Here is a 14,679-nt window from a genome sequence, read left to right on the forward strand (position 1 = left end):
AGTCCCTTCTCCGCTTGCCTGCTAAGCATTAAAACATGCCCTGAAGCTAAGCTCCTCAAGACGCAAGGTTTAAGCTTCTCTTTCTGCTAATTAGATATTGTTCTACTAACCGAGCTGTGCTCTCTGAAAGATGAGCAGCAATTTATCCCCCCTGCCCTGTCCTTAGACTTGGGCAGAACTGCAAAGCGTGGCCACTTGATTGCCTTAGTCCAGGCAGGAGGTGATTTTGCCCGAGGAAGAGCTAACCATCTCCTTGCCGACGCTGAGCTCGTCTGGGTCTCAGCGGCTGCTGAGATGGCAAGAGGCTTCGCTTAGATGCCTCTCATCCTCCTGCAAGGTGGGCCCTCCCGTGATGTGCTGGGTCTCACGCGTCTGTAATCTTCGCCCTAGTGGGGGGCATGTTTTCATCACCCCCATTTTCCCGATGGGAGCCCTGACGCGCCGGGCGGTCAGGCCATTCGCCTAAGTTAAACAAACAGGCAAGTGGAAGAGCCAGACGGTGAAGCCGCTCTCGGGCCCTCCGATCCCGCAGGGCTGTCCATTGTCTGGAAAACCCAACGTCAGCTGCAGAGGGGGCACGCGGGATGAGGCAGGGTTCCCGCACACTGTGCGAGGTCCCGACGGGGCGTCTCACGGCTCTCGACGGAGTACAAAGGGGTCCTCGGGAAACTTCTCCCGTTCAAGGGGCTCCCACGCACGCCGGGAGAAAGGGTCCTCTCTGCAACTCGCCTCTTTCCCTGTGCAGGTGGCCGGGTGTTCCCTCACCCTCAAGACTGCGCCCAGCATTTGATGAACGGGGACACCCTGAGCGGGGTGTACACCATCTTCCTCCACGGGGAGCGAAGCCAGAAGCTGCAGGTGTACTGCGACATGACCACGGACGGGGGCGGCTGGATCGTAAGTCCCCGCGCCGCCCTCGGCGCACGCACACGTCCCGGGGTTCTGGTCCAGCAGGCCCGCGCCCGTGGATGCACGCCTCACGCCCCTCTGCTTCATCCGGCCCCCACATGTCCCTGCGGCAGGCAGCTCTTCATTGTCCTCGGGGCCCTTGCTCGGTCCTAGGCTTGGCCGGGCAGAGAGAGGAATGGCATGTCGAGGCTGCCATGGCCCGGCCCGGGGAAGATGCCCCTTCCGTGAGGGCAGCTCACGCAGGTGGCTGCTGGCGAAGGGAACGGTGGCTCAGGTAGGGGATCCTGCCTGCTGGGGGCCGCGGCTACAATAAAGGACTGGAGAAGGTGATTAGAGTCTGTCCACCGGATGACTGCGCCCGGGGCGCAGAGGAGAGGCAGAACGTGGCTAGCGGCTCCCGTTACACAGGCCACCCCTGTCCCCATCCTTCCCTGGGTCGTCCCCAGAGCCGTCACAGCCCTGAGGGACCACCAGTGGTCAGGACGAGAGAGACAGCCTTCCTACCCCAGGTCTGACAGGGCGGGATGAGGGAAGAGAGAGGGCGGCCTCAGGGGCGGCCCCGCCTCTCGGGCCTCGCCCGGCGGGAAGGCAGCCGGCGTCAGCTGGGCGGCAGCCGATGGAAACCCGTCTGCATGGAGGGAGATGGTGGCTGTGCTCACAGCGGCTGCTCTTGGGAGGCATTTTCCTTTATGCCTCTGACATAGTCGTGCCTCCTTCTCAAAGCATAATTGGAAAGTGACGCCTAGGCTGATGTATGTTGGAGGTCAGGTGGAATGAGGGCTTCAACAGCTCCGGAAGTGAATGGCGCGTGGTCACTTTGCCTGTGACAGGACGATGGCAGTTACTGGCCGAGTTGACGTCGGTCTGTTCCGCGGGTGAGAAATGCTGCCCGCTGCACTCGGGGGCACCGCGTGGACGGATTTGTGAGCCACGCCTGCGTCCCCCGACTGTCCGGGGGCTCCACACCCCCCGAATCCTCTCTCCGCTGCGGGGTGCGAATCAGCCTCGTCAACATCGCAGTCCTGCCTCATCCACCGGACGCCTCTGCCCTGCAGGGAGGGGCCGCGAGCCTCTGCCGCGAGACTGGCCGCGTAGCTAAGGGCCACGCTCTGTGCCGCGTAGCTCAGGGCCGCGCTCTGTGCCGCCGCGGCCCTCACCCGCGCGTCCTTGCCCTTGCGGACACAGAGCCCCGCCACCGCGGTCCTGCTCGAGAGCTTCCTCGGCGTCACCGGGCCCCTCCCTCCCCGCAGGTGTTCCAGAGGCGGCAGAACGGCCAGACCGACTTTTTCCGGAAATGGGCCGAGTACCGCGCCGGCTTCGGGAACCTGGAGGACGAGTTCTGGCTGGGTAACGCCTCCTTTTTTTGCTTCCCCGTGGGGTGCTGCTCCGGCCGGCTGCCCACCCCCGTCCTGACTCTGTCCACCCGGGACCGTCCGCGCCCCGCGCCGGCCGAGCAGCCGGCGGCTCGCGAATCGCTTTCGGTGCCTCTGACTCTGTGGCCGCACCATCGATCCGTTTTATCTTCCCGTGGCGTTCTCCTCTGTGCTCTGTCTCTTCTCATCCTCGTTAATAATCTCTCACGTCGATGAGTCTTGACACGAGGCAACCGCAAAGACAGCGAGCGGCCCGGCGGGGGAGGCGCCCAGGCAGCCCGGGCCGCTGGTCCTGCCTCTCAAGCCAAGCGACAGCCAGCCCGCCCGCCCGCCCGCCCGCGGGTCAGGGGGGGAAAGGGGCAGGCCCCCTGCTCGAGTTCCTGGAAGGGACGTCAGTACCTGACTTGGCATGGCATTACCTAGACCTTTCCTAGCGGTCTGACAGAAGTGGGGGGTGCAGGCCAAGGACTGAACGGGTGCGAGCAGGTGAGTAGGGCGCGAGGAGGCGAGCAGGCCACCCGGGCAGGGCGCGAGCAGGTGAGCAGGCGGGCGCGCGGCCCGGGCAGGTGCGCAGCCCGGGCAGGCCACCCGGGCAGGGTGTGAGCATGTGAGCAGGCGGCCCGAGCAGGGCGCGAGCAGGCGGGCACATGGCCCGGGCAGGGTGCGAGGAGGCGGGCGCACGGCCCCAGCAGGGCGTGAGGAGGTGAGCAGGCCACCCCGGCAGGATGCGAGCAGGCGGGCACGTGGCCCGGGCAGGGCGCGAGGAGGCAAGCAGGCCACTCGGGCAGGGTGTGAGCAGATGGTCATGCGGCCCGAGCAGGGTGTGAGGAGGTGGGCAGGCCGCCCGGGCAGGGTGTGAGCAGGTGAGCAGGCCGAGGACTGAACCGGTGCGAGCAGGTGGGCACATGGCCCGAGCAGGGTGCGAGCAGGCCACCCGGGCAGGGCAGGGCATGAGGAGGCAGGCACGCGGCCCGGGCAGGGTGTGAGCAGGTGGGCGCACGGCCCCAGCAGGCAGCTGGCAGCGGGGCCAACCCCGGCAAGCAGTACGTTTTGCGTGGCCTGCCCCTCTCTGTCTCTCTCGGTTAGATTTCCAGAGCGATTTGCACAGGGAGCCGTAGAGGGCGATGATCGCGCTCCGTTTGTGTGGCCTCCTCTCTTTCCCTGGCACTGTCTCCCCTCCGGGCCTCGGCAGGGTTCTGCCCACAACTGGCCTCCTGCCAGGGACCACAACTTCCGTCGTATCTGTGAAATATCCGAACTGTCACACACTTAAATTTTCTGTCACTGGTTGTACTTAATTAAGGCAACCTTTGTGTGAAGGAAACGTCATAGCTCTGCCCCAGACGGAGCTCGTCGTCACGTGCAGTGACCACAGGGAGCCTCAGAAACGAATGCGGTGAAGAGAGAACAGAATGATTGTTGTTAAGTGGCGGTCGGACCCGGGGGCCCCGGGCCCGGTGGCTGCTGGCAGTGGCGGCACCAGCAGCAGTGGAGACTGGGAAGTGTCGGGTGTTGACCCGCAAAGTGCTAGAACCGAACTGAGACCGAGGGTTAAGCGTGGAGTCAGGGTTAAGCTTCTCCAAGGGTTAACGAAGCTGCGGGATCTGGAAGTACCTTTCTCCCCGCGCGTTCGAGGTCATTTGTGCCCCAGAGAGTTCTCCGGTCATCGTAGATGCCGCCCCACGCTGGGGAGCATGGCAATAACCTCCGAGCTACTGGCGAAAAGGCCGCGGGTGCGCAGAGTTCAAGTTCGTGGCGAGGGATCGAGGGATGAGCAAGAATGCAGGAGGGACGGGCCCCGGGAAGGAGGGCGGACGGGGTCCTGCTGATGGGTGCGAACGGGACAGGGAGGAAGCCGCCCAAGCAGAGGAAAGGCGCCACTCGGGGAAGGAGGAAAGCGGGGTGCGCTGCGCGCAGTGAAGGCGCGTTGTGGTGTCTCACGTCGGGGGAGAGGTCGGCTGACATCGCCAGGAAGCGAGCGAGGGCTGGCGTGCGTGGCGTGGCCTCGTGACGTGTCGTTCGGCAGCACTGCTCAGGGTGGGGTGGCGCTGCGACCCGGGGTTTGTGTCCCGAGCTGGGTTCCCCGGCAGCTAGAGCCTGCGACGGGGGTGCCTGTGCCAGCCTTCCTCTGGGGGAGCCCTCGGGGCGCAGCATACAGAGGGGGAAAGAGCCCACGTGTGGCCGTGGGGAGACGAGCTCGGTCGGCCCCTCGGGGAGGCTCGGAGCACGACTGCTCCTGGGAGCTGGGGTGAGAGGGTCGGCTGCCTGCCCCGCGTCCGGCGTCAGGGGTGAGACGGAGCCCCCAGCGTGCGGGGAGTCCCCCGGCCGAGGGCGAGCGCGGTTGCCCGGGAGGCAGCTGTGAGCTGTTAGCAGCTGGAGGCTGCGGGAAGGCGGGGGCGGCACTGGGCAGAACCAGCCGCGGGCGGCCGCGTCGACGGCGGGGTGCCTGACGCCCCGGGCCCTCGGGTGCTTCCGGTCGCTTGCCCCCAGTGCCGCGGTTCACAGTGGGCGGTGGCGGGGACAGCGTGGGAACCCCGAGGCACGTCCCCGCTGGGTCAGGACTGGGTGTCAGGACGCTGGGCTGGCCATCTGCAGGGAGAGACCCAGTCTGGGGGGGGGGGTCTGTCCAACAGCAGCCTGGGGGCCAGCGCTCCCCCGATTCCCTCCTCTCCCCCGCGACGTCTGTTTGGAGGCCACGGCGGCCGACTGCCACATCCTCTGTCCCTCCCCGCAGGGCTGGACAACATACACAGGGTCACGGCCCAGGGCCGCCACGAGCTGCGCGTGGACATGCGGGACGGCCCGGACTCCGCGTTCGCCTACTACGACAGGTTCTCCGTGGAGGACGGCAGGAGCCTCTACAAACTCCGCCTGGGCAGCTACAACGGCACTGCAGGTACCGCGGGCCCCCAGGCGGCACCCACAGAGCTGCCCGTCACTGGCTCTGGTCCAGGCCGTCCCTAACCACTCAGGTGGCCTGAAATCAATTTCCAGGACTTTACTGTCCTTGCCTGGAAAACTGTAATGATGCCCGCCCAACTTCACAGAGCAGTCAGGGAGAAAAAAAAAAAAAAACAGGCGATGAATGCAGCAGAAGTGCTTTTAAAGTTTTTTTATTTTTTTAAGTGCGATGGGAGAGCAAAGGATAATTTTTGTCTAATCAATACGGGCTCTTACCCAGAGAGAGCACCATGCTCTGTTGTCTGGGTGGAGCTCTCCCCTGCAATGACATTTAAGAGAACCACGAAAACGAGCCAGATGCCCCCTTATTCTGAGCTGCCGCCCCTCGTCAGTCACCACAGCCCCCCACCGGGGAGCCACCAGCAGCACTCGGATGTCTCTCCCTGGCCACGTTTCTTCTCCTTCGTCCACGAGAAGCACGAACGTGGTCAGCTTTTCCGCATAGATTTTTATGACATTTCTCCCGAGCAGGACAGCCACCTCTGGGCGCTCTGTTGAATTAATAGTTTTGTTAGCACATAGCTTAGGACCTGCTTCTCAGGTTTTGCCAAACTGGTTCCTGGGTTCTACTATAGCCTGTTTTATAGTCTTCTGTTTGGTACATGGCGTTATCGGGCCTTTCGTTAACTCTGGTTTTAGGGCTGAATGCTAATGTATAATTTTAGTGACATTTTCATGCCTCTTGGCATTTAGAAGGCCACTGAGGTGTTGCCCTTCCAATTCCTGCATCTGTCTAGTTTTTCCCCTTTCCAGCCAGAAATATCACTCCAAAGAGGAGACACAGCTGCCTTTGTTAGTCTTCATTTTTCGGACCATTCCCCCCAGCCCGAAGTGCCCAACGAAAGGCCCAACTTACCACACTTTGGGCGTAAAGGCGCCATTAAAATGGAGCCTATTCATTTCAAAACTAAGCAGGCTGGAGGGTGGTGAGCCAGCTTGTCTCCCGTTGCCACGGCTCAGCGCTGTAGCCCCTGGAGACGAAAGCAGTCGTGCCTGTCCGCCCCGGCGCTGGCCTGTAGGGGACAGAGAGGAGGTGAGCTGGAGGGGGGAGCAGCTTGGAAGCCCTCGGCCCCCGGGGCAAGGTGCACCAGAGTTTGGTACGGCCAGGCCGCCTCGGTGCAAGCCAGGTTTGTGGGGAGTGCGTCGAACCTCCAGAAAGTCCTGACAGAAGAGCGAGACGTTGACCAGCCTCACGAATGCGCCTTTCTTCCTAGGGGACTCTCTCAGCTACCACCAGGGACGCCCTTTCTCCACCCAGGACAGAGACAACGACGTCGCGGTTACCAACTGCGCCGTGTCGTACAAGGGAGCTTGGTGGTATAAGAACTGCCACCGGACCAACCTCAACGGGAAGTACGGGGAGTCCAGGCACAGCCAGGTAGGTGCCGCTCTGCCGCCGTTGGGGTGACGCAGAGCCGGGGGACCCATGGTCCCTTAGCTTTATGTCTTACATGCACACGTGCGTCGTACATTCCCTTTTAAAGAGGGATACTCGGCTGCCGACACGGGGGTGAGGGCAGGACAGCGGCCGGCAGAGGATGGAGAGGAAGCATCCAGACACAGGGACTAGAACTCACCCAGAGGAGCCCCCGATGGCCAGCAAGTCCCATTTCCTTCCCTCCTCTAGCGAGGTCCATGACGAGCTGATCGATTCAGGGACAGTTTCCCAGGCTCGGCTGCGTCCTAAGACGTGTCCTAGGGAAGGAGAGATGGCCCCGTGTAAACCGGACTCTCTTCCCCCTTAGAGACCGCATGTCCAGAGGCTGGGCTGGGTGACCAGCTAGACCGGCTGGGACTTTCGCAGTGTTAGCACTGCAAGTCCAGCAGCCAAGGAAACCCCTGAGTCGCGTGCACACCGAGATGGCCAGCCACCACGCACGGGCGCTCCCTGGCTCCTCCACCAGGTGTGAGCACACACAGCTATTCTCTCCAAGATGCTCCCGCACTGTTAGGATTTTGAAAGTCAACTCTCGTGACTGCTGCGTGCAAATCGTCGAGGCCAGAAACACAAAGCTGCTAACACGGGGTGACCAGCAGCACGTTCCACTTAAAGACCCGGGCACAGGCGTGTTTAAAAAGCATAGCCCCTTCGACCTTCTGGGGGCCTGGGCCATGGAGTTTGCTGCTAAGGGCGAAATCCCCCCTTTTGGCTGGGCTGACATGCTTATCTCTCTCCCCCCGCAGGGGATCAACTGGTACCACTGGAAAGGCCACGAGTTCTCCATCCCCTTCGTGGAGATGAAGACCCGCCCCTACACCCGCCGGCCCGCGGCGGGCCGGAAGCGGCGGGCCCTGCGCCTCTGAGCGGCGGGCGACCGTGAGCCAGCGGCCCTCCCCCGTCACCCGCTTGCATCTCACCGCGTGACGCGCGGGTGGGGGGTGGTGTGCCCTGCAGCGCAGCACGGGTCTGAAGGAAGCAGGGCGTGGCAGGAAGCGGCTGGGAGTCAGCGGCTCGTGGCCGCCGCTGCCCCGCACGCCCCGGGCCGACCTCCTGCCCGTCCTCCCTCCTTCCCAGCCATCCTCCACCTCCCCCTTTTCCTACCAAGGAGGGCGAGTGAGACGGTTTCTTGAGACCAATTCGAAGGCAAGTCCGGGAGTCAGGTTGTCACGGCGACAGGCACGTGCCTTCTTCCCCTCCGCGAGGCCCTTCCGCTCCGGTCGAACCGCCTTCGAGGGCCGGGTTCTCTTGCCAGCCTGGGGGAGGAGGTTCGACAAGAGGGTTCAGAGAACAAATTCCCTGAAGAGGCAGCTGATTCGCCTCGCCCCGTCCCAGCGACCCCGGCCCTCCTTCCTGGGCCAAAGATTCTCCTCTCGTGACTCTTACTCCGCCAGCCGAGTGTCCTCTGTGACCTTTCACGAGCCGTAGCCGCCCGTCCAGCCCCGGTCGGTCCTGCACCCACTGCCACCCTACCCTACACCCCACGGCCCCGCAAGCCCGGCCACGGTTTGGGTTATAGTTACCAAGACATTTGTTGCCCGTGCCTGGCCCCGAGCTGCACGGTAGCTGTGTTGCTGTGGGTCGTAAGGCGCTGCCCCCCGTCCTCGGCCAGACATACAGCCACTTCTCTGGGGGCGGGAGGGGGAGACGGCTGTGGTTTTAGTGCTCTGGGGTCCGGCACTGAGGGAAGGAGAGGTCCAGGGTGCCTGCCGCTGAGGTTCCAGATCCCAGGGGGAGCACAGGTCTCGCCCAGCTCCGTCCTCTCTCCTTCTGGTCCTGCTCGTCATGAATTTTTTCCCTCTGAATTGCAAACCGAAGGCCTCATTTCTGTCTTCAGCCAGGTTCCCCTTTGTGTGGGCACCTGAACGAGAGTCAGAGGTTAGTGACCAGCCAGCCATTTCCCTGACTGAGAGTCTGGGAAGAGGTAGAATCCGGGGGTGGTTTTTTTTTTTTTTTCTTTTCTTTTTTGGTCTTTGGGAAACGGGAATGACCTCCTTAATGAGGGGAGATCATAGGAAGCCTTTCTCCATCTTCTTATCATTCTGCCTTCGAGAGGAAAAACGAAGCGCGCCAGAGGAAATCACATCTGGAAATCCGAAGGCGATGGGGGAGGGCCAAGGGCTACCTCTTGTTTTATGAGGCGAGCTCTCTGCGCTAGCGTGATGTGACTTTTAAGCCCAAGAGAGCTGGAGGCTCTAGAAGCCGTGACCCTTCGACTCCTCCGATCCAGACGTCGGCTGCGACCAGCCCCGACGTCTGCCGGAACCCACGTCCGCTTCCCCGGCGGCTCTCCACCTGTCCCTGCCTTCCTCGCCCAGGCCCCAGCGGGTTCCTGGACGCCCGTGTTCGGTCAAGGTGGGCACCCTCGTACCTTTCCCAGCCGGTTACGGGACGAACCTGCGAGTCAGCAGCAGCCCAGCGGGAACATCCACGCTCCAACTACGCTCCGGGAAGACGCCCAGGGAAGATCGGTCCCTCAGGCCGCCGAGCACACCTGCGGTGCCACGAGGCGATGTCCACGGCCACCTGCTGCAGGTGCTCCCTTAGGAGGCCGCGCTCATGCCGGGGTATGGATGCGACCGACGCACCCGGTGCTGAAAAACAGACGTGACATTTTCGTTTCTCAGTGCGCCGTGGGCTTCGAAACCACTAGAAGGAAGAAGAAACAAAACGCCCTTTAGGAAAACCGTAAGTCGAGTAAGCGTGAACTGGAGCGGGACGCCGGCGGTGAGCCCGCTGAGCACGGGGCCGCGGCGGAGGCCGACCCCGCCGCGCGGCTGGCTCTGTGACGTCCAGGAGGTCGCCGTGCCCTTCTGGGCCTCAGTGTCCTCACCCGCTGCATTGCAGAGTAGGCGGGAGTGCCTCCGCACATCCTTTTCCGCTTTGACAGGAATGCGAGCCTACGACCTGAAAAGGCTGAGCACGAATTAGCGTTGGCGAGGAAGCACGACTAAGTAACGAACATCGCCGGAAGCGCTGTTTTATCTAGGAAGGAAGGAGGGGGGATCCAGAAGTCATAAGTAAAACACACGCACCGCCCCCCCCCCCCCCCCCGCGAAAACCGTGCAGGAAAGATGATTCCAAGTAGGAGGCCGAAGTCATTTCGTCCATGAAGGCAAAGCCCAGGGACCCGGGTGGAGTCAATACAGCCACCTCGTTCAGAGAACTGAAACGGAAAAATGTCGTCATTTAGGTGAAAGCCAAGAAACATCAATGGAAACCCAAATCTGTCTTGTGTCGGAGCCATGTTACCCCGCGGAACACTTCTATAAATAGTGTCAGCAGCATTGCCTAGATTCGTTTTAAAGAACTTTAAAGCAAGACAGAGACTTCAAAGGTTAGCTCACCCCACCTTCCGTATAGGATTCCTTTTAAGTACGGTGTTTTTCTCGAGAGTTCGCACTATTTTCAAGAGACACTGCTCATTCTCTCCCCAAGGTTCGAGGTCAACGTGACTCAAAGCTTCTTACCTTCACCCTCAGATCCGACCCTCCAGGCACAGTGTGCTCCAGCCAAGGGCGGACCCATCAAGCAAGGTCACAAAGCCCAAAGCAGCCAAGTTTCTCTCAAGGGACACAAAAGGAATAGACTGAACCCTGCCCAGGGGCGGTGTAACTGCAGACGGGTCAGGCTGTGTACTTACGAAAACCAGCCAACCCACCAACCTACAGATGATTGCAAGGGACTCACTGCCTAGACTCCAAACTGGAGTTTTTCCTCTGCATTTCCCACCCAGTAAACTCACATGACAGGGTTATTTGTGGAAGGTGAAGGAAGTTTGTATAAAAGGGGGTGAGGAGGAAGGAAAACCTGTGGGCAATTCCTGCCGCCTTTAGACCAGGTTTAACCGGCTCAGGAAGACCAGACCTGCAGAATGTCACAAGGAGGTGGCGATCGACCCCCGGCCCCCTCCCCCCTGGGGGCCAACCAGCTCCCTGTTCACCGAAAACCGTTCTTTCAAAGACAAACCTGAAGAGCCAAGGTTGCGGAAGACCTCAGTGCCAAACCAAACACTCTTAGCCACGTCGATCCAGTCCCAGAACAGACCTGTAGACCTGTAGATAAAGGGACAAAAGGTCATTATGGAACCTTGTCAAAGAGCTCTTTTCAAAGCATCAGTTGAGAACGGCTTTATGAGATCCTCTTTGTCCTGGGGGGGAGCCTGTGAGAACAGGGGATGCTCCCAGCAGAGGGGGTTGCAATAGACCCGCTGGTGGCCTGGATTTGCAAATATGCCTGGGGCTTTAAAATATTTTTCTTTTCTTTTTTTTTTTTTTTTTTTGGTGCCCTGCACCCAGAATTTCAGAAAAGGCGGAGCTGCTGCTCAGGATTTGTGTTTTCTATGCCTTCTTTCTTATCAGCAGACTCCTATTCCCCGCCCCCCCCCCCCCGTCCCTCTTGCATCCCACGGTCCCCCCTCGACTTTGAAAAGGAACCTCAGAAAGATTCCCACTTGCACCAGTGCCTGTAATCCCACGGAAGGCGGGGAGATGTGTTTTCAGAGCCTTGGACCACAAGAGGCCTGGGGCCCATCCAGGAATTTCCACCGTCTCATAGCTCCGGATGCCAGGAGCTAATGACGTGGCTTCGCCTGGCCTCCCTGGGTGGTCCATTTGCCCCAGGTGGCAGTGACAGAGCGGCTCTCTGTGCCGAAGGAAGGGGGGTCACAGGCCGGCTGGGCTGTGCCCGCAGCCCCTCTCTGGCTGCACCCCCTGACCCTTCGGCCAAGTCCACGAAGATCTTTGACCAACTGCTGCTTCCATGAGTCAACCTCACACATGCGATAAGCTTTTCCCTCAACACGTTTGGCAACTTTAGGACAAATGAGGACTCACAGACCAAACAAAAGCCTCGCAGAGCAGGAAGGGGAAATGCTCCGTACGGGGAGAGGGCGTGTCGGCGTAGGGTCGGCTCCGGTCCATCCCCGCCGTGTGCACACCTCGTGTGCTGTGGCCATTCCGCGCTCTTCAAGCTTTGAGAAACAGCTGAGAAGAGGAGAAGATGAAGTATAAAATACTCGATAACATTCAAAAATACTCGTCAGAGACTGAAAGCTAGATGGCCCCACGGTGAAAACGCAGAGCCCAGGTGCCAGGGGCCGTCGCAAAGGGGCCGGCCTTAGCCCCTCGAGCTCTGGTCCCCAGCCTCCCACCAGAGCGCCCCCCCCCGGTCCCCCCACTCCGCGGAAGGGAGGTGCACAGAAACAGAGAAGCAGACGGACTTCCTGGGCTCGCTCAGCCAGTCCTGCCTGGGCCTCGTTTCTCCTCCCCACGCAGTCGCAGGCCTGATTTGCCGCCTCCCGCATCTCTGACTAATTTGTCAAGGTCACCCCTTGCCCGAAGCATGACCTCACCGCACCTGCAGCACTTCGTTGTCCAAATGTTCTTGGCAAACCTCTCGGTCTTTGGACAGTGCTGCGCTTCCTCCCCACCGGAAACCCTCCCTCCTTCCCCAGGCTTCATAAGGCTCTTGCGGAAAATCCGAAGCTTGTTCCTCAGAAAGTTTGTCCCCCCTCCCCCACGTTAACCTAATAAAATAGCTCCTCATTGTCAGGTCCGATGCTAAATTCCCAGTCCAGAAACGGTTAACTCTTTCGGTCTCACCAGGCCGGCTCTCTCCCAGGTACTGGCATTGGCCCATGGGACCCAGGGGTTCCTGGAAGGCGGTGCAAACCCCCCAGGAGGCCTGGGACACCTAAGCCACAGAGCGGGTTTGGGTCCAGATACACGGCCAGGAGGCACATGCGAGGATGACGTCCACTGTGGTCTTCCTATCGCCGGATCAGCAGGCCCCGGGAGACCCTGTGTTGCCGTGGAACTCTGATGTGCTCAACACTGCCCTCAGAAGGCAAACGGTGGAAGCACACCTTCAGAGCTGAAGACTCTGGGGACATTGCCCAATTCAACTCAACTCTCTTATTTCAAGCTCCAGAAAACCGCGGGCCAGAAAGGTTAAGCAACTTGCCCAAGTTCGCACGAGTAATTAGTAACAGAACCGAGATCAGATCCCGCATGGGCTTTTTAATATTTCTCTGCCCAGATGAAGATGAAGAAAAATGGTATTCATTGCACACCTACTGTCTTCCAGATACCGGGCGAGGCGCTTGACACGTTACTACTTTGTGAAATCCACACCGGAACCCTGACTCAAGGATCACCGTTTCACAGATGAGAGCATGAAGGCACAGAGAGGTTAAGCACTGTCCAGAGAGCCGTAATCACAAGCTCTCTGATTAATTCTAAAGCCCTAGCTTTGCTGCTGCTTCGTGAGGCTGCGGCCCTTTGCGTTTATTTAGCCAAGTGGCCACCACCTGGAATTCACTAATGTTTTCAGGAGAGGGGCTTCTGATCCCACCTCCTCCCTCTTCTCTGTGTCTTAAGAAAAGGGGGTTCTTGCATTGTTTTTGCCATATACCCTGGGGGGATCTTCAGCCTCGCCTGGCAGCTCTTCCCTTTCCTCTTTTTCTTTCTTTTTTTTTTTTTCCAGTGTGGGAGGTGGGGAGAGGGTCCCAGCGGGCTGGCAAGGGATGATGGAGACCAGGCCGCAGACGCTGTTCCCCCGCCCGCTCCTGTAGAACACGCAGCCTCGTCCTCGCCCAGTGTTAGCGAGTGGGATGTTCCAGAGTCTCCTTCCCAACCTGGGGCAGACAGTGCAGCCAGGGCCGGGGAGGCGGAAGCCGCAGAATAAACAGAGCCCCTGCTCCTGGGGTCCCATCATTAATGCATTCAAACCAATGCGGTTGGCATCAAACGCAGAAACTCCGTGAAGTGTTAGACTAAAACCGGCGTACCACAGACTAATGTGGACTCCCCCCTCTGGACTCTGGGGTGCACTCTGCCTTCGCGGTTCCCTGCGGGGCACGACCGTGGGAAGTTCTGGGGAACGAGGCTGGACGAGGGCAGGAGGCAAACGCGGGTGATCTCTCAGTCCGTCCCCCTCTCCTTGACCTGCTCCCGCCTCCCCGGTGCGCTGGGGACTTTGAGGACCGCTGGCTACTGTACCAGCTCCCTCTGCCACTTCAGGGAATTGAGAAGGAAATCGGTTCCCGGTAACTTGTATTTTTAGCTGCCGGGCCAGAAGTCCAGAAAGGAACCCCTTTCTCTTAATGACATTTCTACGTACAGGACTAGATAGATCTCCCCAGAGAGAACTGTGCATTTTATGGTCCTCTTCTGGTGGCAGCTGCTTGGGCGGCAGTGACCCCCCAGGCGTTAGATGCACCAGACACCATCGTTTCTGCAAACGCAGCAGCCAAGAAGGGTCTCCTTCCAACCCCCTTGACGGCTCCGCCCTCTCTGAGGCCTAGATTCACACTGGGTCCCACAGGCTCAAGGTTCAGAATGCATAAGAGATGTTAACACAGAGACGCCTCCTTCCTATCGCCCACCCACCCAATTATCCCAACCTCAAAGACACTCCAGGCCCGAGGGAGTCCCGGGCACCCCAAGCGAGTCACTGTGGCTTTGAGGGGGCGGATACCTGGAGCCTGGCCACTGAGCCCCACCCTGTGGCCTCTGGGGCGCTGTCCTGAGACACCACCACCATCGAATCCTCCACCCCCTTTGAGTTTTGCGTTTGCCATTTTAACCTTTAACACCCTTTTCAGGTGAAAATAACAAAGACCAATTTACTGACTTTGTAACTACAACCGAGCTTGGAAAAAGCATCTGCATAGAAGGACTGGGCGGAGGAAGAAACGCAAGAAGACGGTGCGCACGCTCGTCTGGTGGGCGGTGCTCGCGCTAAGGGCCTGAACCCCAGGCGCCCCGCGGGGGAAGGCGGCGGCCCACGCCCCGCACCGCGCCCTGCTCCACGGCTGAGACCCGCGCCTCCGCCCGCTAACCATTGTTAACCAGTATTTTTAGTCCCGATTGCTTTTAGCCTCTGTATAGTTCCTTTTTTAAACACATTTTCTATACGTCAATAAAAGATCCAGAAGGAGCGATGCCATCCGGCTCCTGCGGGAATCGGGCCTCCTGGGGGCGGGGGGGGGGGGTC

General features: G+C 60.1%; 2 protein-coding genes across 6 annotated transcripts in view; one reads left to right on the forward strand and one right to left on the reverse strand.

Annotated features, from left to right (window-relative positions):
• TNR (tenascin R) overlaps positions 1 to 7,668 on the forward strand; it is a 313,783-nt gene extending 306,115 nt beyond the window's left edge. For all 5 annotated transcript variants that reach the window (XM_036234586.1, XM_036234590.1, XM_036234587.1 and 2 more), the window contains 5 exons: positions 746 to 897; positions 2,160 to 2,256; positions 5,017 to 5,178; positions 6,458 to 6,621; positions 7,428 to 7,668. In XM_036234586.1, coding sequence (XP_036090479.1) covers positions 746 to 897; positions 2,160 to 2,256; positions 5,017 to 5,178; positions 6,458 to 6,621; positions 7,428 to 7,547 — 695 coding nt within the window. In that variant the 3' untranslated portion in view covers positions 7,548 to 7,668. The remainder of the gene's footprint in view (positions 1 to 745; positions 898 to 2,159; positions 2,257 to 5,016; positions 5,179 to 6,457; positions 6,622 to 7,427) is intronic.
• On the reverse strand, positions 5,380 to 12,574 carry LOC107515511. Its single transcript, XM_036235281.1, is given in 12 exon segments — positions 5,380 to 5,734; positions 6,100 to 6,256; positions 6,821 to 6,938; positions 7,786 to 7,937; positions 8,205 to 8,542; positions 9,079 to 9,237; positions 9,240 to 9,330; positions 10,651 to 10,736; positions 11,521 to 11,989; positions 11,991 to 12,193; positions 12,285 to 12,375; positions 12,548 to 12,574. Coding segments are annotated over 7 exon segments (1,047 nt in total). The 3' UTR covers positions 5,380 to 5,734; positions 6,100 to 6,256; positions 6,821 to 6,938; positions 7,786 to 7,937; positions 8,205 to 8,542; positions 9,079 to 9,157.
• Between the last annotated feature and the right edge of the window lie 2,105 nt (positions 12,575 to 14,679).

The sequence above is a fragment of the Rousettus aegyptiacus genome, unplaced genomic scaffold (genome assembly GCF_014176215.1).
Source record: "Rousettus aegyptiacus isolate mRouAeg1 unplaced genomic scaffold, mRouAeg1.p scaffold_m13_p_17, whole genome shotgun sequence".
NCBI classification, from domain to species: Eukaryota; Metazoa; Chordata; class Mammalia; order Chiroptera; family Pteropodidae; genus Rousettus; species Rousettus aegyptiacus.